General features: G+C 41.2%; 1 protein-coding gene across 1 annotated transcript in view; it reads left to right on the top strand.

Annotated features, from left to right (window-relative positions):
- The window catches only part of MED13L (mediator complex subunit 13L), a 189,757-nt gene that overhangs the window by 145,212 nt on the left and 16,810 nt on the right, over nucleotides 1-27,735 (top strand). The window contains exons 8-22 of the mRNA XM_065033853.1: nucleotides 992-1,154; nucleotides 1,994-2,098; nucleotides 5,237-5,965; nucleotides 7,183-7,405; nucleotides 8,187-8,292; nucleotides 8,688-8,812; nucleotides 10,200-10,299; nucleotides 12,215-12,435; nucleotides 15,540-15,745; nucleotides 17,851-18,797; nucleotides 19,419-19,598; nucleotides 21,370-21,593; nucleotides 22,190-22,382; nucleotides 24,364-24,799; nucleotides 26,206-26,425. Of these exons, the coding sequence (XP_064889925.1) occupies nucleotides 992-1,154; nucleotides 1,994-2,098; nucleotides 5,237-5,965; nucleotides 7,183-7,405; nucleotides 8,187-8,292; nucleotides 8,688-8,812; nucleotides 10,200-10,299; nucleotides 12,215-12,435; nucleotides 15,540-15,745; nucleotides 17,851-18,797; nucleotides 19,419-19,598; nucleotides 21,370-21,593; nucleotides 22,190-22,382; nucleotides 24,364-24,799; nucleotides 26,206-26,425 (4,178 nt within the window). The remainder of the gene's footprint in view (nucleotides 1-991; nucleotides 1,155-1,993; nucleotides 2,099-5,236; nucleotides 5,966-7,182; nucleotides 7,406-8,186; nucleotides 8,293-8,687; nucleotides 8,813-10,199; nucleotides 10,300-12,214; nucleotides 12,436-15,539; nucleotides 15,746-17,850; nucleotides 18,798-19,418; nucleotides 19,599-21,369; nucleotides 21,594-22,189; nucleotides 22,383-24,363; nucleotides 24,800-26,205; nucleotides 26,426-27,735) is intronic.

The raw sequence follows: 27,735 nt of genomic DNA, 5'->3' as shown, positions 1-27,735 counted from the left end.
AAATTGCGTCAGGCGGCAGGACGAAGTGTTCTGTACGTGGATTTGACCTTGTTAAAATGCGGCATATCCTTCCTTCCTTTTCCATCCAGAGCACAAAGTGGTGTTACTCACTCGCCAGGCCAGATGAACCTAAAGCTCCCTCTACTGTTGGAGTTTGTGCTTGTAAAGATGACGGAGAGATTTCAGTTAATCTAAAACAAAAGCATACTTCATAGTAGAAAAAGAAACATCTGCTTATACAATAGCTGTTAAGGTTTCTGCATCAGAGATAGAAAGAAATGAAGTATTGAATGTAAATCAAAGTTTCCAGGCTATTAATATGTTGAAGTACAATCTTCATTTGTTATCTCTTTGATAATCATGGTATTACTGAGAACTTCACATATTATGTTAATAGTATATACTCAGGATCAACTGTAGTAGAATACATCTCAACTGTAAGATTTCACCCCAGCAAGTTTTGATTCTGATATTTCAATTCAAGTATATGATAAAGACATAGCATCACACCATTCACCTCTTCAGTGATGTTTTATCTTGAGTATAAAGAATGGATGCTTGTTTTGAAATAGTCTACATAAATTACTAGTTTTCTTAACAGATGCTTTTAAAGCCATCCATATTGTCATAAATTTAGTCTATAAAGCAACTCACCAAAGACTCTAAATTCCAGGATGATTGGGAAGAACCTCTGTGTGCACTGTTTCTTAGTGATTCAATACAAGGCTGTGGGGGCTATTGAAACTACCTCCATTTAAGTGGCAGAGTATCTTAGGTGAGGGGCATGAGTTGCGTTACTATTGCACATGTACCTGGTAAAACCTAGTGTCATTTTTGTTACTCTGAAGTTTTGCTTTGAAATGTAGTTTAGTCAGTCTGTTGTAATGATGCTTTAAGCTTTTTCTAGTGAATGTGAACATCTTTGTAGCCAGCAGACTTAAAAGAGGGAAAATCTTCTTACTATAACATTAATGCTTAATTTCTATTGCAGGAGAAAGTGGATGCTCTCAGAGCAGTATCAGCCATTCAGCTCTACAGGAGGGGACAGTCAGTGTACACAGTCCAAAGAAATCCCGCAAGATTACTCCAAAAATACACAATCGTATGGTTCACCGTGTCTGGAAGGAATGCATTCTCAACAGGTCACAGTCCAAGTAAGGCAGTAGTCCTCGTGGTTTTGTTTATTAGTAACACAAAATATATAGTTAAAATTGCAATAATTTTGCCTTAGATAATGTTATTCCTCACAGAATTCTTTTGCCACTCATCAAAGCTAATGATACAGAACAGCATTATCAAAGAAAATTTGTTACTGTGTTCAGCTAAAAACTCCTAGCACTTAGCATTGTATTTGCAGTTGTGTATCTTAATTGTGACAGTCTGTGAGGTTACAAATCTCTAATATGTGCTTTCAGCTAGACGCGCTCAGATTTGTTGGTTGCGGTTTCCAGCTCGGGTTGCAGTTACTAGACTGACAGCTGGGTAGCTGAAGAGCAAATAGTATATATTTAATATTCAGAACTCTAAGGGTAATACTTATAAAGCATTACATTGCATGTGTTGGACTAAAATTCTTATTGACAAAGATAGGGTAAAGTCTACTTGTTAGTATCATAGGCCTTTATTATTGGAGATTTAAAGTATATTAATGGTGTGATGTGCCCTGAAATTTTCATTTTTCACTATTTCCATGCAATTTCATTGTTAGATAGAAGAAGGGCAGAAGAATTTCAAGATTCAGTTTGAATTGCTTACCCCTTGCTTCTTGTGCTCAAACTCCAGACGGAGCTCTCTGATGTAGACCTGGTACCATCCTCCTACATAAATCAAACTATAAATTTTAAGGGGTAGTAGAGAGAACTACTGTTAAACACACAATTCTGTTTCAAAGCTGAAGTAGAAGGAAGGAACATATGTGAATTTATGCATATGCATTTTTAAAATTCTGTTTTACAAAAGGTGATAACTACTAAAATAATTTTATCTTCTTTAGGAGGAATCAAATGACAACTGCAAATTTGGAAGAGGAGGTTCCTAACAATACTATTTCTTGGGATTTTGTGGATCCAGTCCAAAGAGTCAGTTGTTCTTGTTCCAGGTGAGCTTTGAAGAGAGTAAGCATTTATCATGCTGGGAGAGCCCAGTTTAATTCCGACAGGTACACTAACAAAAGGGACTTATCAGAGAATCCCAGAATGTCAGGGATTGGAAGGGACCTCAAAAGCTTATCCAGTCCAATCCCTCCACCGGAGCAGGAACACCCAGATGAGGTTACACAGGAAGGTGTCCAGGCGGGTTGGAATGTCTGCAGAGAAGGAGACTCCACAACCCCCCTGGGCAGCCTGGGCCAGGCTCTGCCACCCTTACTGAGAAGAAGTTCCTTCTCAAATTTAAGTGGAACCTCCTGTGTTCCAGTGTGAACCCATTGCCCCTTGTCCTGTCACTGGTTGTCACCGAGAAGAGCCTGGCTCCATCCTCCTGACACTCCCCCTTTCCATATTGATCCCCATGAATGAGTCCCCCCTCAGTCTCCTCTTGTCCAGCTCCAGAGCCCCAGCTCCCTCAGCCTTTCCTCACACGGGAGATGCTCCACTCCCTTCAGCATCTTGGTGGCTGCGCTGGACTCTCTCCAGCAGTTCGCTGGACTCTCTCCAGCAGTTCCCTGTCCTGCTGGAACTGAGGGGCCACAACTGGACACAATATTCTAGATCTGGTCTCACCAGGGCAGATAAGAAAGAAATAAGGGTAATTGTAGTAGGCAATTCCCTTCTGAGAGGGACAGAGGGCCCAGTCTGCAGAGTTGACCCTCATCGCAGGGAAGTGTGCAGTCTACCTGGAGCCCAGATCAGGGACATCACCAGGATGCTCCCCAACCTAGTGCACCCAATGGACTACTGCCCACTGCTGATCTTCCAGACAGATGGGGAGGAAGCTGCATGACTGGAATGTGGTCATGGATGGCTATGTCCTGTTCAGGAGAGACAGGCCAGCCGGGCGTGGTGGTGGAGTTGCTCCTTACATGAGAGCAACTACAATGTATTGAGTATTGTCCAGGCACGGGTGAGGAGTGAGTTGAGAGTCTGTGGGTGAAAGTTAAGGGGCAGGCTGGCAAGGGTGATACTATTGTGGGCGTCTATTATAGGCCACCAGATCAGGGTGAGGAAGTTGATAAGGCCTTCTACAGACTTATGCTTTAGCTGAGAGGAAACTCTGATGTCAGAACTGTCATCATCACTCATATTCAGATGGTTAATACGGATCTTGTATCATTGTCACTTGTAGTAGCGGACTTGAGCAGAAAAATGATCCCAGGCTAGAGAATGGGGGCTGGAGTCACTCAAACATTTCTCATTTGTAATGAACCCCTGATTATTTGTTGCTTGTATGTATATACTCAAGAATGCAATACAGATACACGTTTTGTAAGGATGCCGAGTGTTTCCTATGGAAGACTGAAGTCCAGCCTTGCCTGGAAAGCATGAGAAACCAATAGTGGGCAACGGAAACCTGAACCTATGGAAAGGTTCAGCTGCATTTGCAATTTCACAGTCTCTTAACACTTCCAGTGACAACTGCATCATGCTGGAGCTAGTAAACACAGCAACTGAGAAATTAAAACATCATCCTTAAAATGCAGGTTGTACCTGATTTCAAACAGCAATACATTTTTTCTGTGTAACTGCATAAACTGGACAGTTACTCTCATATAGATATTGGTTTGGTCATTACTGTGCCCGTTCTGTTTTGTATAAATGAGAGTATAAATATCAAGACATGATCTTAAATACGGAGTCTTAAAAGGTCGTCTGGTACTCGGTATCAAATTCAGTCTTCTGTAGACTTGACTTCGTGTGTTGAACATCAGGCTGTCCAAAGTAATGTTCTGCGGTCCGTTAAAATTCAGTGAATGACAGAGGATTAAATCAATGCAATGTTACAAGAAAATGCTTAAGGCAAATCTTCAGTTACTGGGGCACTGGCTCCACATTCTGGGTGCTTGCAGCTAAAGACCATCTGCTGCGGCACAGAATTTACAACATGTCCTGGTAACAGCAAAGCCCACAAAGCAAGCCACGGCCATGTCACACAGCGTGGATGGTTACAAGAGGAAGATGTAGCAAGTACAAGAAGTTGTATTTGTACTATTTGACAGCCACCGTGTACTATAAAACTTCGATGTTTTCATAGCTAAGTCATAAAAGCAGAACTGGTTTTCTTCAATCTCCACTTTACTTGCAGTAATGGAGTTTATCTTTGTAAGAAGCGTATTATGTTTTGTTGCTGTCCTAGATATTATGGTTTATAAACAAAATAGGGACAGGGTAATTTATTTTGAAGAGTTATTTAACTTGAAACAGATGTAAATATTAAGCACAACAATTGAATTTGTGCTTAGCTTAAAAAAAAACCCACACAAAAACAACAAACAACTAAACAAAAAATCCCAAACAACAAAAATGGCCAATAAAAATATGGACAGTTAGATGGGCCTGTTGTAGCATCCCTGGGGACCATCAGATGTATGGTGAAAATACTGTTCGCCACTACCTGAAATACTGAAATTCAGTCCTGTGTTTCCTAGTGTCGAAGATCCTGGATACAAATTGAAAAAAGCCTTATTAAAAAATGAAGCCAGTAATAAGTTTGTATGTTATTACTTTTTTTTAATATTTTAAAATATTCATTCTTTCTTCATCCGTTGCTAGTTGGTTTTGATTTCTGCTAGAGTGGTACTTGCTTTTCCTTACCTGATATGGAGGAGGAAGATGCCATGGAAGCATCCTGCCGTGTATTGCATCTGTGAACATAATTAAACCAGTTCAGAGCTGTATCTTTTGTAACAGATGCTCGAGAGTGTGCCAGAGTAATGGCGTAGTTCCAGTCATTTTATTTGAAAATCTTTCTTCGGGGTAAAAAAAACAACAGTAGCTTACATTTTTTTTGTTAGAGTACCTTCCATCTGAGCAGTACTAAGCTCATATAAACACTAAATCTTTCCTTTGAATACTATTTTCTGGAGACTGTCATTATCCATTTTGTAGGTCAGAGAGACTGTAGCTGAGTTGGCTTGAGCGACCTGGCCCAGATTACATGACCATTCCAGAATCTGTTAAAAGATCAGCAATAGACATAAGATTTCTCAATGCAGTTCTTTGGGTGTTGCTTTTTCCTTCCCCCCATTAGATCAGATAACTGCATAAACCATGCAGTGACTTGTTTCTGTCTCTGCTTTCAGGCACAAGGTTTTCAAACAGCGTTGTGCTCCTGGCTCCAGCCGTCCCCCGACAATAAATCAGCCAGGATTCAGCGTGGGAACATCGTCGTCTTCATCATTGCCGCCTCCCGCCTCTTCAAAGCACAAAACAACAGAGAGGCAGGAAAAAGGAGATAAACTGCAAAAAAGGCCTCTGATGCCATTTCACCATCGGCCCTCTGTAACTGAAGAGCTGTGCATGGAGCAGGACACGTCAGGACAGAAACTGGGCTTAGCAGGAATGGAGCCCTCTTTAGATGTCCCGAGTTCCAGAAAATACGAGAAGCCTCTATCTATACCTGCTAGAAATCCAAGCAAACAAATGAATATGAATCCTATGGATTCACCCCGTTCCCCTACGTCCCCTCTGCCTCCCACCCTGAGCCCCCAGCCGAGAGGTCAGGAAGGAGAGAACCTGGACCCGCCTTCCGTAGCGGTGACCCCAGCGCTCTACGGCAGCGGGCTGGAGCTGCAGCCCTTGCCCAGCCTGGACGAGAGGACAGTCCTTGTTGGCCAGAGGTTACCTCTGATGGCAGAGGTCAGCGAGACAGCCTTGTACTGCGGGATCACTCACAACAGCGAGTCACGGGATATCTGGAGGGCCTATAGCGTCCCCTTAAGTGACGATCTGGAGTTCAGGCCACCAGCTCTTCCGTGTGAGAGATACGACGCCAAGATGGAAATAACCTCGGACAGCAGCGCACTGAAAAGGTAAGAGTGCAAATGGATCTGAGTGGTGTTTTTGTTCAGTTATAAGCATGACCAAACTCTGCTTTCAGTTGGAACTGAAGCCGGTAGAAGGCTTCACTGTAACATTGAAGATGATGTGTGCTGGAGATAACATTAAATATTTCAATAGAAATGTGCTCATTTAGTACACTTTATTTTTTTCATACCTGGCTTTCTGTTGGACATTAAGAACTGATAACTCTCTGTAACCTGTATCACGGTAATTTGAGCAAATGTAAGAGGTTTATTAAGCTTATGTCTTTTGATCATTTTAAAAAAGAAAATCTATGTATAGTTATGTGACCTCCCAGCTCCATAAATGCTTGGTTTTGACTGAAATCCTGTTTATGGCACTGTGGAGGCACTTCATTGTGGCTTGTCCAATTCTCTGGGTTTAAAATTGCGCTGTATTGTGCTTTCTGTAAGGAGTAGCTGATACTATATTATGAAATAATACTGCTCTTTTGTAAGCCCACTGTCAGATCTTTGAAACTGATAGAAGCTTTACCATTAACTTGACTCTGAAAGCCTTAACAGTCTCTCTGGTCTGTGCACAGAATAATTTCTTACAAATGTTACTTTAGAAAAACTATGGTCATAACATACAGCATCGTCTTCCTCAGTGAGCAACGTGAGCTACCTACATTTTAAGGAATTTTTAGCTCTTTCTTCATTTTTAAAAACATGGATTTTCTTTTATGCAAATATATACATTTATTTATTTATAGCTCTAGCATGAGAATTTGAATTAATTTTATGCCAGCCTAAAAATTACTTTGGCATTCTGACAATGCGTAGAAAAAATGTACCAAAGAGAGTAGTTAATTTAAATGTATAAGCTAAAATTATTGAGGAAGAATTTTTGAATTATTATTTGGGTGATGACAGTGGAGTTTGCTAGGCTGAAAAGGTTATGTATACTTCAAAGTGTTTTTATCTATGTGTGACAAGATTAATTATTTTTTCATTGTACCACAGTAGAAGTTCTTAATACAGTAAGATGTTTAATACTAAATGTAGGCAAATGCATCCTTTATTTGAGGAAAAAGCATATTTCATAGATCAAGGGGGATGGAGACATGGGCTGTACTTGTGTGGGACAGGTACAGGTCTTAAGAGCTCTTACTTTTCTTTGCTATAAAAGGAATGTTTGGTTGGTTTCATGGTGGCTTTATGTGCTTGTCTATTTTTACTTTCAGGCTCTTAGCACAACCTAATAAACGGTTTAAAATTTTGAGAGAGCAGAAACCAGTGCAGACACTGAACTACCTTGACTCCTTGCCTTTAATCCAAGCACCTGGAGAAGGCCTGGGAGATGCCAGTGATCCTTACACTTTTGAAGATGGTGATATCAAGTACAGCTTCACTGGCAATAAAAAATGCAAACTTGGGGCTGAGAAAGATCCTTTGAAAAAGAACAAGGTAATGTGTCCATCCAGAATCTTTAGCATTAATGTCCTTATTGCTCTACAGCTCTCAGGAAGACACAAACCTGTTCCACAGATCAAAATCAGAGAGACTTAGTATTTCATTCCTGCACCAGCTCACAAGAAGAAAAACCTCATTTCACTGTAGTATTTTTGAGCTGGTATTTGCTCCCATCCCTCCAAACCTGTTTGTATATGAAACACTGCTGGTGCAAGGAGTTCTTCCTGTTTAGATATATTCAGCTTGACCAGCAGCAGGGTCCAGATTTAAGCAAAGAAATACAATATTTTGAGCCTTATATTTACTTGTAGAGATGAAGGAATTTGCTGGGCTTTTTTTTTTTCTTTCTTGAGCTTGACGTATCACCTCCCTGCAAAGCTCAGAGCTTTCCAGCTCAAGTTCATGTTTCTTCCCTTGGGCAAAATCAGCGTAGCCTTCTGCTGAGAGGATTTGTGCCAGGGGCGCTATATTGGTTGGAACATTTCCTTAGAGGTGTTCTTCCATATGTGAAAGAAAACAATTTGATCACCATTCTTTGGTCATCACTTTCCCTGTGATGGAGAAATTGAGGTTGCTAATTATATATGCTAGCTATCAAAGTTAACCGTCATTTATGGAATCCTTTGTAAATCATACACAATGTTACTTCATGTTTTTTTCTGATATGTAGATAAACAGCTTCTCAAAACATTGAATCCAGAGCCCTGAGTTTGGCTCGATGTAGGAAAGCAGTTGTTCTTACATAGCTTAAATTAATATCTGTATTTTTATATAGTCAGAAGATGGAATTGGTACCAAGGAAATCCCCACAACGGGTCATTCTACACCAGTTCCTGATGGAAAAGATGCCATGTCTATTTTCAGTTCTGCTCCTAAGACTGGTGAGTAAAAACTCTTCAATTCGGTCTGCAAAGCAAAAATACTCAAAGCTATACAATAAAATGTGAAAGGAACAAGCAGATACTGAACGTTTTACTGTAACATGAGAGCTATGGACAGCTCCTGGGATGGAAAGAACTTGATTCGCATGTCTTTGTTACAACAACATGATTTTTTTTTTAGTATATTAAAGTTGAACAGTAGCTGCTCTCATTCTTTCCTGATTGGCCTTTGGTGCTTGATTAAAAAATGACTGCAAGGCTGCATCATTGAAAAGGGGCCTCAGTGATTTGTGCTTGTCCCCTGTTTAGAGTGAAAAGTAAAACTGGAAAAAAGAGTTTTTGTGTTTCTTAAGTGTGCTCCCATTTTTAATGTCTTTTCCCTTTCTTTTTGCTAGATACCCGGCAAGACAATGCTGCAGGCCGAGCAGGCTCCGGTAGCCTCACCCAGGTGACAGATCTGGCTCCATCACTTCATGATCTAGATAACATCTTTGATAATTCAGATGAAGATGAGCTTGGTGTAAGTCTTTGTAGGAATGAGTGTTCTGTAGACTTGAAAAACAGAGGAGAAGGAGGAGGATGGAGTCCTAGTGGGGAGCAATTATCCCTAGTAGACAGGAGAGTTTTGAGGTAGGCAGGCTTGGATTTAACTCAGAATTAGTAGCAAAGAGAGGTATCCCTTCAGGGGATTCCTCTGAGAGAGAGGGATCACCACTGTATGTAATTCAGGAGTACTAGGAGATCATTTAAGTAACATCCAACCTTGTGGTGTCGGACACTTTTTCAGTCATGAGGGAACCTGTATACAACTGACTTGCTGACTTGGTCATTGCGTAGACAGGCTATACAAATACTTCCACAGGTGAAGCAATGTAGTTGCTTTATAAAAGCATTACATGTAGTTTTGTGTCCTTAGCTTCTCTAAGCATTTTGTGTTTGTTTGGGAGTTACAGAAAAGGTCCTGGTTTCATTAACTGGTGATTTGTTCTTTTACCTTGTCTGAGAAGCTGCCGAAAGAAAAATAAATTCAACCTTACTGAATTTTAGTCATTCCCTGCAGCATGTTTCTTTCTATTCCTACAAGCAGTTCATTTCAGTGCAAAGAGGAATAGTTGCTGAATATTAGGAAATAAAAAGGAAAAGCAGTTTTACATGGATCACCAGGAAAAAAAAAAAAAAAAGCAAGACAAAACACATGGCAAGGCAAAGAGTTGAATAATTACTATTTTTAAGCTTAGTCTAGTATCGCCATAATGATATGGAAGGTGATGCTAAACTGACTGATAGTAGATAATAGTATTTAAAAGTCTAATGTCTGGTTCTTGGCAGTACTTCTCAGTACACCAATTTACTTACCACTTCCCCCTGTTCTATGGTTCTGTACCAACTGCCCCTGAGATGTGGCAGTTACTGTGCAAATCTACAGGAGGACTGTTCTGTCAAAATTAAAAATGAGCTTTTTCTGTGAAGCTGGCCTGGATAGACCTCATGTTCTTCCTGCCTTGAAACCTTTATGTGTTGAGTTGTCCCCTCTGCTCTGTTCATGGCGTTCTCACTCTGAGTCATATTCTCATTATTATCTTAGGGTAGTCTGAGTAGTCACATTAATTCCAAGCTCGATGTTTGCAATAACATTTTCCATGTAATTTGTGTGTATATAGATATATATGCTTATATGTATGTATCTACAGATATAGGGGGATGTATAGACTTCTAAATTTGTTTGGTTTAGCGTTGACAGAGAAGAAAATCCAGATTCCTTTTGGGGGGAGGCAGGAGGGAGAGTAGCAAAGTACACTTTTTTCTTTCTTGTGCAATCTCATTCAGAGCTTTCAGAATTTTTAATAGCTTATGAATTCTAATATCTTATATATTTTTAATGAGGTATGTGTATATTCTTCTTTTAGGCTGTATCACCAGCTCTTCGGTCATCAAAAACGCCGGCCGTAGGGTCTGAGGAGCGCCCTGTGGGGAAGGATGGTAGGACAGCAGTACCTTACCCACCAAGTAAGTAGCAACAACTGCTGACCCCTTTGTTGACAGCTAAAATTTCCTTATAGCTACCATGCTGCATTTATGTAGGAGACTTATAGCATCACTTTCTCAGGACTAAGAGGTAGGGTGTTTCTTCTATTCTGTAATTACCAGATGCCAATATTAAAAGAAGGTAAGCAGATTTTAATGACAACAGCGGATCGTAATATAGACATACATTTTAATGTGCTCTTCTTTTGACATTATTGTCTTAGATTGGAAGCAGGGGAGGGATTTGTTACAAATCTTCATTTCGAAGCTATTTCAAATCACTTTCAGGGTGTCATTTCTCTTGAGATGAAAGAGAATTGTGTTATATGTATGTGTGAGAGCAGGACAGTGAGAATTTTTGGTATTATACTAACCAATCAGACTATGAATTACAAGTTACTTAGTGGTGGGAGGAAGAATGTTTGATTTTTGTGTCTGCTATAAGCAGAAATCAAATATCTCTGCAAATCATTCTTTAATGCCTTCTCATTAACTTTAGCTGCTAATGAGAACAAATTGAGGAGAGGAAAAAACCAGTCTGAAGGAGATGAGTCAGGGTTTTATGGACCCATAAAAGCCATGCTGATTTACTCAAATGTACAAGTCTGAAGTATACAGACTCTGGATTTTGACAGGTTTAGTTGATCCATAGCTTTTTAAAATATGCAAAGCTTTTTCAAGCATGACACACATGAAAATGAATAATGATAGTTAGCCTGTTGCTGTAGGGCTGGGGGATTTTTTCTAATTAAACTTTTTTATGAATCTGCACTGCAGAATTTTGCTAACTGGAGGGAGCTTGAGTGTGAGAAAATTACATCCTCTAGAGCTGTATGAAATAAGTTCAATAGATGTACTGCACTTCGGGTGTGTAGCTGTCCCCTTGCCACCAGCTGTCAAGACATAACAGTGTCTGCAGGGAACTGAAACAGTGCTATGTTTCACCAGTTTGGATTTCCACAACACAGTAACTTCCAGTCAGAAATCCATCTGTATTTAGTTATGCATTTTCCATAATCTTTAGGCCGCAAAAGTTTTTGAATACAAGCATGTGTTTGTGTGCTGTCAACTCAGGTTGAATGTATGTATAGGATTGGAAGTGGAATTGGGCACTTAGTCTGTCAGAAAAGGTATTTAAGAGGGGACACCTGTAGGAATTTACCCTTCTCATAATGCATTTCTACAGGGAGTTTTTGATTGTTTTGCTTAAAGAAGAAAAATATGCAATGTGTGGTTACACTGTGTTCATTTGCTGAGAAGTAATTTAGGGATTTTCCTGGCTTAACGTCATATAATGCACAATTGTGATTTTGTGGCTTCTTCTGACACGTGTCTCTTTTGGATGCCTGGCAGATTGATTCTTAAGCAAAATTGCCTGTGTTTGTGTTAGCAACAGTAGCCTGTCTCCTCTTCAGGAGGGATGTCGCCGTGGGCCAAAAGAGACTCCAGTCACTGTGTCAGTGGAAAAATGCAGCTAAGTGCATGCGAATTCCAAAATCATCCCATTTTAGGGCTTGGTATCAGCTCTAAAACAGGGAAGAAACTACTTCATATCCCCTTAGTAACAGTTGCTGGGGCGAATGTTGCATTCATGTCAATTACTCTCTTCTATTATGAAATATTTTTTTGTTGCTGTTAAAATTATACATAGGATTTGTGTATCTACCAGTTTGTTGTTTCTGCTCGCAAAGTATCCCTAGGGATTTTTGCAATGTGTTGGAGTTAACTTTCCTCTAGGTTTATACTGGTGTCAGAACTCCAGTCAACCTGTAGAATCTTTGCTAGATTTTAACTGGTGAAATAAGAGCTACGATTGAGTCACTCTCTTCTGTTTTATTGGATTTCATTGAGAATTTGTATTTTAATGGTTAACAGTGTATTATTTTATCATGTTTAGCTGTGGCAGATCTCCAAAGGATGTTCCCAACACCACCGTCTTTAGAACAACACCCTGCCTTCTCCCCGGTAATGAGTTACAAAGACGGGATAAGTTCAGAGACCGTGACCGCCTTGGGAATGATGGAAAGTCCCATGGTCAACATGGTTCCAACACAGCTTGCTGAGTTTAAAATGGAGGTGGAAGATGGATTAGGTAGCCCTAAGCCTGAAGAAATTAAGGTAACATGACAAAGATGTGGTATTTTTATAATCTCATCTGTGTGTGTTTTGATATTTATAAACAAGTCACATGTGGTCTGTGTGGCAGACTATATAACAAATGTGAACTGGATCCATATAAAGTACGTATCAGTCTTTAGTTGGAAAGAAAATTCTTGTCTGGTAAAAGAGCTGTTTAATTGTTGTCCTGATTTTAACTGTAGGTATTTTTCTTCTTGTAATTTTATGTTTGTAATGGTTCTGGGTGTTCTGAGGGAACAATATTATACGTGAACTGTGCCCTATGCCTAACAGAAAAAATGTACATATATGAAAGAAAATTGTCCTTGTGACTAAGTAGCTATTAAATGATTTATTTCTTCAGATGGTTTTCCTGTAGCACCTTTTATGTGTAGCCACTCCTTGCTGCCAGTCTCTGGGGACGCAGCGAGGGTAAAATGGTGCATGTGGAAAGGCTGCCTTTTTCTCTCTGAAATGTTGCCTTTTTTGGTTAGGGTTGAAAATCTCTGAGAAAGCCCAGGGGTTGAACTTACTCTGTTTCTTCTTCAGCTGATGTTACTTCACAAGTTTTAAGGCCAGATGGGACCATTCTTATCTGACTTTCTGTATAACACAGGTCAGGTAATGTCACATAGTTACTCCTATATTGAGTCCTATAGTGTATCTGAGTAAAGAACTATTTTAAAATGGGGACTCTACTGCTGGGTACTAGTACTCACCTCCCCAACTTTACATATGGGGATGTATCCATTTTTCCATAGCATCACATAAAAGGACTTAACATAAGCACCTAGTGTACATTGATTTGTATTTCATTGTTCCATCTTTAGCACAGGTTAAGAGGTAGGATAAAATCATTCTGCCTGCTTCTGTGTATTCTGCATTACTTAACTTTTTGGGGCAATTTTTGTCACTTTTGTCAGAAGTTATCGTTATCATATTTCCATGCATGTAGTCTGAGGGTTTTTTTAATTAAAAAATGCACATTTCTGTGTAGAAATACACATCACCTTGTTCTGCAGCAAGCTCATTTGTACATAGGCCATAAAAAGGGAGATACACACTATAACTCTGTCTTCCTGGTAGTCTCCAACACTTGATTTTATAGCTTAATTCTTCTCCTTCAGGCCCACCCCGTCCTTAATCTGCCGGAGCACATTTCAGCAGCCATTCCTCTCCCCAGCACCACCTCCTTTCCTCTCATTTTGTGCTCCTGTGAACGCTGGAATTAACTGAAAGCATTTTTTTAAGCATCTGCGTTGCTGAGAGAGCTGTACACGGAAAGATGCAGCACTTGCAGTTGCATGGATGAGAAGTGGCTATATATCAATATAAGAATACTGATATATGCATTTATCTTGGTATAAATGATTTAGTCAGCTCTGAATTAGTTAATTTTCCTGCATGGCAGTAATAGGAAAGCTTAGGCAGACGGGAAGGAAAGCACAGGCAAGCCACAGGGTGACTTTCTCCATGAGAGCATCCAGTTTTGGCCCCGTCCCTGGGGGCAGTAAGAGAGCTTGTGTTTTTGGGTTACATCTCTGTGTTATGGTAAATATGTCTGGTCAGAGCCAGGAGTCACCAGCTCCCCAGCTGATGTGAGGGGGCTGAGCTGGTACGGAGCTTTTACACACAATTCTGTTGAGAGAGACTATGCAGGAGGGGCCGGGAGTTAGTGATCACCGCTCCCTGCTGAAGCCAGAGAACCACCCGGCGAGGCAGGCGTGGGCAGCACGGCCGCTTCGGTGCTGCAAGAACTCTGCTTCCTTCTGTCCTGACTTGGCAGCTTGAAGCCATGATGAGAAAATGCTTTACTGAAGTGCAGTTGTCCATTCACCTTGTATAGTTCATGTATCTGCCAATTTTTATATCATTATAGAAGTCTGAAATAAGTTTTTTACAAGGTTTGTGAGACTTAGCCTTGCCACAGACCCTGTGGTTTGTTGGTATTTTCCTTCTGTTGGTGCAGTAAACAAGTTGCTTAAGACTAGGATAATTTGGGCCTAGAAAGAAAATCTGTATTGGAATTTGTTGAGCTGGAAGTTTTTGAGTGGGAGCAGATTTTAGGGCATCATTGATACTGAAGATATTTTAATCTCCCTCCCAGCCATTTTAGGAGTATTAAAATACATATTTAAATTCTGCCTGGTAACATTTCCAACAGCACAATCTACTTGCTTTTTAATGTGTCACACCTGCTCATACACGCCAGTGGGGGAAACAAGCACCTAAACCCATTGCTAATCATTTTGAGAACATGTAAGTAGATTTCTTGTGCTGAGTATTCAGCAGCTGAAGATAGTGATCCACACATTGCTCATCTCTCAACGCTTTACAAGGTGCAAGGGAAAAAATGCAAAGATCTAATGAGATGTTAAATACCGAATGTCTGAGAGAGACTACTGTTACTATTTTAATAATGATTTTTACTTTGCAGTAGTGCCTCAAAAGGATTAGCTCTTTTCTTCTGAAAGAAACTTGGAGTAGCTCTAGAAACTCTGGCTGAAGTTCTTGTCATCATTCTCTGCAGACAAACATGACAGTTAATGAAAGTCCAGTTTGACTGGACTTCATTGATGCTTAATATTATGTTTACTATATTGCTTATATATAGTTACCATTTGGCATGTGTAAAGTGTCCGCTGTTATTACTTGGCTTATATTCATCCCCACCGTGGGGGTTATGCAGAGAGGCTGACTTAAGGCACTTCAGTCGCACTATGCCTTAGCCTCTCCATTGTCACACAGAAGTCTTGCAAAGAACAATCTTTTAAGTGCCTAAATTAGGTGCTTAAAGTGAGGTAGTGTGAAAATTTCATAGTGCACTAGTTACTTTTTAGACTAATTTCAGACAAACTATGTCCGATCTAATTGTGAAGAGCCATTGAAGTTGTGTAGCATCTCAGTGTAACAAGGAGCCTCAGCTGAGTTTCCTTGAAGGAACTGCTGTTGAATGTTTTGTAGAATGAGTAAATATACGTAATTTGGGAAAAAAATGCAGTTGTAGAGGGTTCAAACAGTACAATTATTTTTAATTAACAATAAATAAATACAAAGAGCAACCTTACTATATTGTTGTAAACCATGTCATTTACATGTTGCAGGATTTTTCATACGTGCACAAAGTTCCATCATTTCAACCTTTTGTGGGCTCCTCCGTATTTGCTCCACTGAAGATACTGCCAAGTCAGTGCCTCCTACCTCTGAAGGTACCTGATGCCTGCATTTTCAGGCCTTCTTGGGCTGTTCCTCCCAAAATTGAACAACTTCCTTTGCCACCTACAGCCACTTTCATTAGAGATGGCTACAAGTAAGTACGGTCTTGTAGGAAATCAGTTTGTCATGACCATACCTAAAACGGCTCGTTACTTAAAATTTTTGCATGTATTAATAATGCTTTAGTACACACCAGAACCATAAAGTATTTTAAACCTTTTGTCATTGTCTCGGATCAAAAAAGTTCTGAGAGTAGGAACATTTGAATTAAAAACAGCTTTTGGAAGTTGATGGTGTTAGAGGATGTGTCCACTGCGCTCTTAGTGCTTTCACAAGAACAGGAACATGTGATGCTTGAATTAATTGTAATTTCTGATACAGGAAGATACTGTAATTCAACATAAACGAGAAGTGTTAGGGAATAAAATGAATGCCTGTGACAGCTCTCTCCTCCATGTTCCCGCGTTAATGCTTCTGAATTCTTGTGATTTAACGGAGCTGGTGGGATGTACGTTATCCTCCCCTTTCGAAATACTAACAAAAAAGATGCCAGGCCTCTCTTCAGCATGAGAATGCTCTGACCTATAGGCAGAGATCACTATTAAATGTGAAAGCTTGTGTTCCTTAGCCAGGTCTCAGATATTAGCAATGTCTATGGGAGAAAGTCATTGCTAGAGATTTTGAAAGCTATCAAGAATTTGCACCATTAAATTCATAAAACCTCTTCAAAGGCATAATAGTAGTACAGAGGTCTCCAGCTGCCCCGCATTCATTTCTAGGGGAAGTAGCCTGTGTCTTTAAATCAGGCTGTAAATCCTTCAGTCCTTTTCCAGCTCCAAAGGATCCTTCAGTGTTCTCAAAAGAACTGCGAAAGAGAAATTGTAAACTTTGATTGTGCCTAGGGAGCAATTTAATTCCCAGGTTTTTTCCTAATAGTAACTGATTCACCAGGACTGAGCTGGTTATTAATTTCAGGTATTTGTTGGGGGAAAAAACCCTTTCACTTTCAATATAATCCAATTAGAGTGAAGATTATTACTGCAGGCTTCCGACAGAGTGGTGATTGCCAATCGAGGTTTCTAGGTCACCTTTTCTTATTAGCCTGAGGCATTCAGTGTGCTTCACATCCACAACTCCTTCAAGCCTTTGTTCTTTTTATTTCCTCCTCTTGCTTTGAGTTGGACATACATCAATTCAGGGTAACCCTAACATGATTCTAAGGAATAAGGTCTTCACTATTTTCCTTTTCAAGTCACTAACGATATGTGAGAATTAGAATAGTGCTCCTTTTAAAAAACACAAAATGTGCAGTAAGAACAAACATGGAGAAAAGCCGTTTCCCCTCCTTTATCAAGAGACTCGCTGAGCTCTTACACTTTTTTCTTGACCTAATATGTAACAAACACGTTTCAGTAAAAGTGAACAACTTACTAGCTACTTGAAAACAGAAAAGATTGGCCCCATATTACCTGATTCTTGATATAACAAGTCATTCCAAAGAGAAGATAGATCTCATGGGGGAAGTACAAACTGTTCTTCTGTCACTTTAATTTAGCAGAAAATGACAAAAAACAGTAATAAAAACCAGTCATGGCAGGAGATGACCCAAACCCGTGATTATTAGTGTTACTGGACTAAGAGTTTGTAATGGAATGTGTCATGTTGTGCTGTCGACTGCGTAATCCTAAATGAGGATTTGCATGTATAGTATCAGAAATACTGTTACCAGTTGCATTACCACCATGAGGCAACATCGTGGGTGTGCCACATGCGTGACTTCTGACAGCTGTTCAAATTGATAATTCTAAAATTAAGATTTCTATATCTCAGAAATATTTTCTTCATTTCCACTAAGGTATATCTCTTTACAGATAATTGTGTTTAAAACAACAACTACAATTTTCCCTAAAAGAGTTAAAAATATTGCAGACTCATAGAGTAGTTGGGGCTGAAGGGACCTTCCCAGCTCATCCATCCCGCCTCTGCCATGAGCAGGGACATCTTCACCCAGCTCAGGTTGCCCAGAGGAAAAGTTTACAAGCAGAATGTCTGAAGATGTCTTTATTTTACTGCAGTTACCATGAATCCTTTCAGTTCTCACTATCTCCTTGTATTTAAAATAAGTTTTAACAAAGTTAGTCTGCACAACCAACCACTTTGTGATGGCATTTGACTCTTGATTTCCTATATTTCTTGCAGCAATGTGCCTAGTGTTGGGAGTTTGGCCGACCAAGACTATCTTCAGATGAACACTCCTCAGATGAACACACCAGTGACGCTAAACAGTGCTGCTCCGGCCAGCAACAGCGGAGCAGGAGTTCTGCCGTCACCAGCAACTCCCCGCTTCTCCGTCCCTACCCCTCGCACCCCCCGGACCCCACGGACGCCTCGAGGTGGGGGTACGGCAAGTGGTCAAGGATCTGTCAAATACGACAGCACAGATCAAGGTTCACCTGCTTCTACCCCTTCTACGACACGACCACTGAATTCTGTGGAGCCGGCCACTGTTCAGCCCATCCCAGAAGCCCACAGCCTCTATGTCACCTTGATTCTTTCAGACTCTGTGTTGAACATCTTCAAAGACCGTAACTTCGATAGTTGTTGTATATGCGCCTGTAATATGAATATTAAAGGTGCGGATGTTGGATTATACATCCCAGATTCATCTAATGAGGATCAGTATCGTTGCACCTGTGGCTTTAGCGCTATTATGAACCGCAAATTAGGTTACAACTCTGGGCTCTTCATCGAGGATGAGCTGGATATTTTTGGCAAGACCTCAGACATTGGCCAAGCTGCAGAAAGGCGACTGATGATATGTCAAAGCAACTTGATCTCTCAGATGGGAGAGGGAGCTAGAAGGACCCAGGAACCTCCCATGAGCCTCCTCCTCCTCCTCCAGAATCAGCACACGCAGCCTTTTACATCCCTCAGCTGCTTGGATTATATGTCCTCCAACAATCGCCAGACGCTGCCGTGTATGAACTGGAGCTACGACCGGCTGCAGGCCGACAGCAACGACTCCTGGGTGGAATGCTTCAATGCGCTGGAGCAGGGCCGGCAGTACGTGGACAACCCCACCGGTGGAAGAGTGGACGAAGCCCTCGTGAGAAGTGCCACTGTGCATTCTTGGCCTCACAGCAATGGTACGAGTCAGAACAGATTCTCTTTTTCCTTTGAAACTTCTATCAATTAATTTGTTTGAAACTTGCCAGTTGTGAGCCACTAATCTTTATGTGGTGTTTGATATGCGTAAAAGTATTCTAGAAATAAAGTATATTTGTGAAAGCTTTATAAATTACATATAAAATACCGATACTCCAGTTGTCCTTAGATGTTGTGGTCTAAATTTGTAAAACTCTGTGGAAGTTCATTAGTCTGAAGGAGGGGTGCAGAACAAATACAAGTACTGAGAGAAGGGCAGAATTATGGCCCCTTTTTTTTGGAGAACAGTATAAGCACTCGGCAGAAAAGAACTGCTCTGTGTGAAAGCGCCACCAAGAAAAAAAAGTGATTTTATAGTCAAATATTACCTGTTTATATGCTGAGGTTGCTCTGAGTTCTTACGAACTTTGAAAGGGATGTGAAAGGGACTATGATGACAGCTTTATTTCAGTCATGTTTTCACAAAGTGCCACATGAAATTCCATTGAGCTAATTAGAGTTGCACAAATGAATGTTGCAAAGAGCAAGGCAAAAGAACAATTAATCAAAAAATGCTGCCACCTCACAATAATTCACTGACAATGCTGCTCTGTCGTTCGCAGTGCTGGACATCAGCATGCTCTCCTCCCAGGACGTGGTGCGCATGCTGCTCTCGCTGCAGCCCTTTCTGCAGGACGCCATCCAGAAGAAGCGGACGGGCAGGACCTGGGAGAACATCCAGCACGTGCAGGGACCACTCACCTGGCAGCAGTTCCATAAGATGGCGGGACGGGGAACCTACGGTACATGTGTTGGGTTATATGGCAGCAGCTAAAATGAAAGCGTAGTTGGTTAGAAATGTGCGCTTTCTTCTGGAAATACATAAAACAAATGGGCTCTTTAGATAGCTGCCTTTTTTTTTTTTTCTTATCTTTTCTTTTCTTTTGGGCTCTTCAGATACTTTTTGTTCCAATGCTTTAAAAGGCATTTGAAGCACTTGCTTGAATACCATAGTGGAAGTTTTACACTTCCAGTTTGACTTTTTACAGAACGCAGAAATGCTGGGTGAGGATCACACTCGCTATCTGAATCTGTATTTTATCTTGTACTGAAACTAGCTGGTGTATAAATAACACCTGCCTCTCGTTATGTTAAAATTGTACCAAATCATAATGGGGAAGAGGGGCTTCCTGAGCTACAAAAATACACAAAAACTGCGCAGCATTCTGCGAAAAGAGCTTCGCTTGTTCTAAGGGTTCCCATAGTCTTAATAAGTTTCAGTTTAAGTATCTCCTTGTTATAAGTGACAATTTTGGAAAATACAAATCACAAAATAGATTTTGTATGTGCACATTTAGGATCATAGAATCATTTCAGTTGGAAGAGACCCTCAGGATCATTGAGTCCAACCATAACCTGGCCCTAGCATGTCCCTGAGAACCTCATCTAAAAGCCTTTTAAGCCCCTGCAGGGTTGGTGGTGCAAAATAATGACTGACCTTTAAATGCATATTTCTCGCCCGCAGTTTATTTCAGTCTTAACCAAAGCAGTCTTGCTCAGTTTTTTCCTGCAGTTCCACCGTGCTTTGCTTTATTTTCTTTGTTGGTATTTAATATATTGCTGCTTTCCTCTGGGCATAGGACAACTTGTGATAACTACAGTTCCTCTCTAAAGCTGTTGTGCTTCACAAGGACTACTTCTAATCTAAGAATTTTTTCCAGCATTTGTAGCTTTAAGAGTTAGGATTTGCCAGTTGTTACCAGAGAATAAAATCCAAATTACCATATAGTAAGTAGAAGAGCCTTCGTAGTTTCAGTAATTTTTACTGACTAGTGACTTTTTAATAAGGTTAGTTTATATTCTGCAGGAACTACTTGGGTATATTTTCACTTCAAATATTCAACAGTATTTCTTCTAACGAGCACAGTGTGTGGGAGATGCCCATTCCCACGGATCTGTGACAGTCCTCTCTGCTGGGACCGCCGGGGCTCCGGGGCAGCAGGAGGCAATATTTCCAATTATGATAACTTCGCTTGGTATTCTGTACCTGGGAATAAGTTCACCAAATCCTTATACTTAGTGATTTTGCACAAGCAGGTGGAGGTAGATGAACAACTGTAAAATCTGATTTTATGTATTCACATTATTACTTTTGATTGAATAGGAACTCATGAGATGTGGTTGTGGTTATGACAAAGTAAAGCCAGGAGATGAAGCCTTGGGAAGGGCAGTACTGGTATTTACAGTTCTATGAAAGATGTTTTATTGCAGCTTTCTAGGAAAGGTTTAAATGGTGCTTGGATGGGGTCCCTCTGCTTTGGCTGACTGAACTTTGATTTTATGACATTTCTTAAATACCAAATAAATCTTTCTTCTCCTTTATTATTTTTTTCTGTGGGAGAACATGGTTTCTCAGGCATGAGTCAGCCTCGGTATAGGTTTCCACACTATGGTCAAACTTCTAGGAAACCCAGCATGGGAAGGGATGAGTTCCTTCCAATGTGCCTGTAAAAGAACCCACTGCAGTTAAACCAGTTAGTTTAACTATTTTTTCTTTCTCTTTTTTCATTGTAGGCTCTGAGGAATCTCCTGAGCCTCTTCCGATCCCGACTTTACTCGTGGGTTATGACAAGGACTTCCTGACAATCTCTCCATTCTCCTTGCCGTTCTGGGAGAGGCTGTTGCTGGACCCGTATGGGGGCCATCGGGATGTCGCCTATATCGTGGTGTGTCCAGAAAATGAGGCCTTGCTCGACGGAGCCAAAACTTTCTTCAGGGACTTGAGTGCTGTATATGAGGTTAGAAGGAGGAGCCACACTGAATTATTTCTCTGCTCTACTGCACGCTCAGTGGGAGAAATCCATGCTTTTTAAACAGTAACAATGACTTGAATCAGGATATCTTTCATTTTGAGGGCTTTCTGCACTTTCACAGTCCAAGAATACTATATAATTGAGTTGTGCTGTGATTCTCTGTGCATTTCGGGGTATTTGTTGCCATCTGCTCTTTCCAGTACATGTTCTCTTCTTTTACAGAGGGTATAGCACTAGTATTAATACAGTTGTAGCCTAACGCATGAAGGCCCAACCAAACCTAAAGAGCAAGGAATAAATTAAATAAGCTGTTGTTTTCTTGCAATTGCTCAGCTGGAGAGAAAACCATTTCCTTTTTTTTGCATGCACATCACGCACTACTGAATCTGTAAGATTACTTGAAGCCTTAGTTTTGCTGTAAGTGCAATTCAAGTGAACAGATAAACGTAGCCTTTTGGTTTTGTATTTATGAAGAAGCCACCAGACGTGTGCTGGTAATGAAGGGTTTACGCTACAAACCAGTTTGCATAACTTCCAGGTGCTCGGCACCTAGTGACGAGCATTTCTTCTTTCCTCACCAGATGTGTAGACTTGGCCAGCACAAACCCATCTGCAAAGTGTTACGTGACGGGATTATGCGGGTGGGAAAGACTGTGGCACAGAAGCTGACGGATGAGCTCGTGAGCGAGTGGTTCAACCAGCCTTGGGGCACCGAGGAGTGCGACAATCATTCCAGACTGAAACTTTACGCGCAAGTTTGCCGGCATCACCTAGGTAAGGACCACGGCACTAGCAAGGCTGGTTTGTTTTCTGTAGGTATTTTAGGGGTTATTTGCAGTAGGTAGAGAATGGGGTTTTTGCTTAAGGTACAGATTACTATTCGTTTAAAAATAAATAAGGTGTTATGAGGCTTTATCTTAATTTCTTAATCCTTCCATGTTAAATCTGCCTACTTTTGAAAGTTTCGTAGTTGTTTATCAGTCTGGTGATCACGTCAGAGATTCAAAAGCCAATTCTTATCTTTTTAGAAAAGGCAGTTGGGTGTGAAATGTTTGTATGTCTCGAAGACCATCCATGCAATACTTAATATATAAATTGATCTGGTGTATGTGCTGCTTATAATACGTATCATCACACCAGTGTGACTGAACGACGCATGTGGTGCCTTCAGGCATAACATTTATAAAAATGGCAGGTTCACGAAAACGCTGCACAGGAAGAATGGGTTAACACAGGCGAAAAAGAGAAAGTAACAGTATCCTCAGCCTGCTGGGTGCGGATACTTGGGAACACCTTATCCCAAAGGCATGGTCTCTCCTCTGGACCTCACCTAGGCTCATTTCCATCCTGAAACAGTGGCACTTTTTAAAAGATTCGTCTTTTTGTAATGGCAACCTGCCATATCCTTTCTTTTGTAACCTAACATCAGGTGTGCCTGTTTAATGAAGGAGTGTAGAATCTAAGCGTACGGAAGGGTATGAAGTTTGCTGTGGTAGTATCAGAAGCCTGGTCCTGGCTCAGTCCCTGGACCCACCTAACATCGCTCCCAGATATCACCTGGAGAGAGACATGGTTGTTCCACTCCAGAATGGATGCAGAGGCAACCGAACACGTATTGTCTATGTGACTGAGAAATGGGCTCGTAGGACAAGGCACAGACCCATCCAAAAGGTCACTGCAAATACACTTGCCAAGCCAGTGCTGGTCAGCAAGGCAGGCAGGATCACAGACCACCCCCCAGGTCAGTGTTCCGTGCTTGAGCTGAAGTGTGCAAACTACTTTGTTGTTGTTTAAAAGCAGCAAGGCAGCAAGGAACTTTTAAGTGGCTTCTTGTAAAGTGCTTACTCTCTTTGCTCTGAAAGGCGTGACAATTCTCGAGTCTGCATCCTTTGAGGACTAGTGATCTGATTTTGGAAAAAAGTTTAAGCAAACATACCAGAGTTAGCCGGGCAGTTCTACAGAGTGCTGAATGCTCACCCTGTCCTTTGGGGCAGGCTTGGCAGAACAGGCTAGGGCTCATCTCTCTCAAATGACCCTGTTGCCTCATTCAGTCTGCTTTTCCTTGTGATTTACCACCTAACGGGAAGGGAGGAATTATTACAATACTATTTAACATAAATAGCCCAGGCTTACACGCAGAAATGTGCAGCGTGTGCACAGGCCAGCTGAGGAATCGGGCTCTTCAACTCGCACCTGAGGCAGCTGGCAGGGCACTGCTGAAAACCTCCCCTGCCGGTGATGTTCCCCACTGGGAGTAAAGAAATAATACATCATCATTTACTTATTTTTTAATTCATTTACTACTTAAAAATAATCCCTGTGATATGTCTTTTTCTGGTACTGAGGAGCAGAAATAACTACATTAAAGTTTGCCATTATTGTAGCTCAGGTAAAAAGGTCTTTTCTATTTTCAGCCTGACAAAGATAAACTGTAGTAGATTTCAAAGCTGAATGCTATCTAGAGCTGTTATCACAACACAATCTAGCCAGAGGTAATGACATGTCAGTACCAACTTCAGTTCACCAAGCTCTGCAAAGTCACTCCTGTTTTTAAAGTCATTTGACTCACATCAGTTAGAACTGAAACCCTGAAGAATGGATTCCAAAGTAAATATTTATAATGGAGATTATATTCACTTAGCATTTGTATTATTGTAAAAGCACAGAAAATATTGTATGACTCTATGGTTAGTGCAGCTCACTTTGATCTGGCTGGCTGTCATTAATCTCATTCCTCCCTTATCTGCTCTTTCAGCACCTTACTTAGCCACTCTGCAGCTCGACAGCAGCCTGTTGCTACCACCGAAGTACCAAACGCCCGCGAGCCAGACACAGCCGGTACCTGGGAACGCTGGACCTGTGCCCCCAAACTCAGCCTGTCTGTCGGCTGCGGGGGCAGCGCCAACGGGCAGCTCTTTCAGCTCCACCCCCGGCGGGGGCACCACGAGCCTGCCCGCGGGGAGCAGCTCGGCCTCCGGATCCTCTGTGCCACAGCTGGCGGCGTCTTCTGCAACACCCGGCGTTAACCAGATGAATGCGACCACCACGCCCGGCTTCAGTGGGAACATCGGGTCAGGGCAAAACACCAGCACTGGGGGAAGCACAGCCGAGCGTGCGCAGGGAAACACAGGTCCTGGAGGAGAGACGGAATCGGGCCAAAACCTACCGCAACAGCAGGAAGGACAGGAAGGGTGAGTGCTCCAATCACTCTAAAGTACTTCTGATGAAATCCACCATTCACCTGCTGTCATACAACCTTTAGCCTTTTGTATCCTTGAAAGGAGAGGAGCCTCTGCCATGTGCAGCACTGCTGGCCAGGTGTAAACGGAGCAGGGCCCATTTTTATTTGTTTGTAGTAGTTACTGATAAAGGGGAGTTGGAAAAAACACATCTCCCTTTTTTTATGACAAGAAACAAAGCTTGATTCAAGTGCATGAATATGAGCCGGTGCAGGGCCGGCTGAGGTGCCTCAGGATGCTCCCCGGCCTGCGTCTGCAGAACAAGGGGAGCATCAGGTGTCTCACAGGTTCGTTGCCGGATCTGCTGGCTCAGCCTCACCTGCGCCAGGTACCGCAGGATGTGTCCTGTGCCTGAATGCAACTCCATTTCCCCTGGAATGTTAACAAAGTGCAATCCTTGGATTTTTTTTTCTGATTTGCTTGCAGTGGAAGTATTGTACAAGCAGGTATACTGTCAGGAAACAGGATTATATTGCTGTTACTTTAAAATACATTTTAGCGGCAGAACTTTTTTAAAGGCTTCGTTATAAATAGTCATCCATCAAACATAAAAAATAGGGAAATGTTTTTTAAGATCTTATGTAAGTAACTTCCTGAATGGACATGGTTTTCATTACTATCATAATAATGCATATTACTAATAGTCATGATATATGTTATGGAGTTCCTGAATCTTAAGTGAAAAGCCCACATCCTGTTGTAGTTCGGGTTGTCCTGCAGACAGCTGTTCACTGGATCTATGCAAAATACCGTTTTATCAACTGCAGCATGATTTCTGACAAAATCTGAGCTGCCTTTTATCACTTACAGATGTTGAGCCTCCTGTTCGTGGTTGAGGCATGGAGGAGTGTTTTACCAGTGAAAAAATGCTCAGGTGCTCCTTCCATTACCAATGGAGCTTTCTCTGGAACTAAACAGAGGACTTCAGTCTCCAGGAGTGTTACTCGGGCACTTCTCCTCACTTCTCAGTTCCTACCCTTCCTCTTCTAACTCTCACAGCAGCAAACCCTGAACAGCAGCAGAAACCAGGCATGCACACACGGAAAAGCTCACAGAGCTAATATTAGTTAACTTTTCTGTATTCTTCAGACGTAATCTATTCTGATTGCATTACATGAGATGTTAGATTTTGTTAAGTATCTTTAATGCATAATTAATAAGAGGTGTTTTGGATTAACAGCTGCTGTGAGTAGAAGTCATCTCTCCTCGGTCACTGTACTCATGGTTTTTGGTTTTGCTTCTGAACTTAAGAATCGGTGACTCCCCTTTTCCTCCTGTGCTCCAGCCTTGCACACCTTTACAGAACAACAACTTGACAACTGTAACTTGCCTTTAAATTTACCGGTGTATGTCTCCAGTGTTACAGAGCGGGAGAGAATAGGGATTCCCACGGAAGCGGAGTCTGCGGACAGCAATGCCTACCCTCCCGCCGTCGTCATCTACATGGTGGATCCTTTTACCTACACTGCAGATGAGGAATCTGCCTCAACCAACTTCTGGCTGTTAAGTTTGATGAGATGCTACACAGAAATGTTGGATAACTTGCCTGAGAATATGAGGAATTCTTTCATTCTCCAGGTAATTCCGCCTTCCTCTTCACACTGGAGAGTCATTCTATCCCAGCATACTTTTGATAAGTACACTATGCTAAAAGATACAAAATGGAAGATAATATATAAAATTACAAATATGGTTTGTAGGGGTGGGGTTTACACATGATTTTGTTGACCATACAAATCTATATATTAAAAAGATGCTTGCTTTTGTTTTGATGAGGAAATGAATTTGAGGCAGCTTGTCTACTAGATGCTTCCTGAAGAGGGACTTCAGTTCTTTTAAGTTGCGACTTCAGTTGCCATTGCCAAAAGCGTCCACTTGTTCCTTTGATTACTTTGCACGTTGAGTTGTTTGCTTTTTATATTCTCTTGATTTATACTGTTTAATCTAAAAGAAGCATGTGAAACCAGGCATTTAATGCATAATTTAACTATTGTGTTGTTATTATCTGCTGCTTAAAAATAATTTACCATGTAACTTGGCATATAATAATAGTTCCTTACTATGGAATTACTTTAAGAATTGAATTTGTGCAGTCAGAGCTTGGCCGGTTGCCCAGACTGCCTGCATCCTGTCCTGCCGCGGCTTTCACAGCCGCTCGGCCCGAATGAACGGGGGGAGAACGGGAGGCCGGAGATGAGGAGCTGTGTGTGTGTGACGTGAGTGATTTCCATGTATGCTCAACTTGGCTTAAAAGTGTTTTCATTCAAATTATTAACTACAAAAAAAAATTGGGCATGGAAAACATGTGTCATTTTTGGTAATCCTGACCTCATCGTTCCCTGAAATGATGGGGGAAAACTCTCACCAAAATATTTCAAGCTTGGGGATGAACTGAAAATCAGATTCACAACTTCACATGGTGACAGACCACAGGTAATTTGATCGATTCGGGCCTGAAGATACTAAAAATATAATAGCCACTGATATCGAATGTCTGAAATACAAGAACACGGAAACTATACTGAAATCATATCGTAGTCTGTATAGACAACAACTAATGGGCTTCCCAGCTCTAGTACTGCTCATTTTCTAGGCACTCAGCAGTTGTTTCTCAGAAGCTGTGGCATTTTGCCAGTTTAAGTCAAAATAGTAGACAATTTTCCCTAAGTAAGGAGTAACATAATATAGATATCAGCACAATATTCTCCCTGCTGTACCACAGTATACACGAATACACAGTTATTTCCAAGCAAATAAAACACAAATGTTTATAGATTTGTTACAATTCATATACAGAGTGGAAAAGCCCTTCTCCTCATGGTCTTGGAGAAAAGTTGTCTTTTAAAAAGACACAGTTGCACTTAGTAAGGAGAATATGCTACCAAAGC

This window comes from Columba livia, chromosome 17 (assembly GCF_036013475.1).
Source record: "Columba livia isolate bColLiv1 breed racing homer chromosome 17, bColLiv1.pat.W.v2, whole genome shotgun sequence".
In the NCBI taxonomy this organism is placed as follows: domain Eukaryota; kingdom Metazoa; phylum Chordata; class Aves; order Columbiformes; family Columbidae; genus Columba; species Columba livia.
This window is presented reverse-complemented; position numbering and strand designations above follow the sequence as displayed.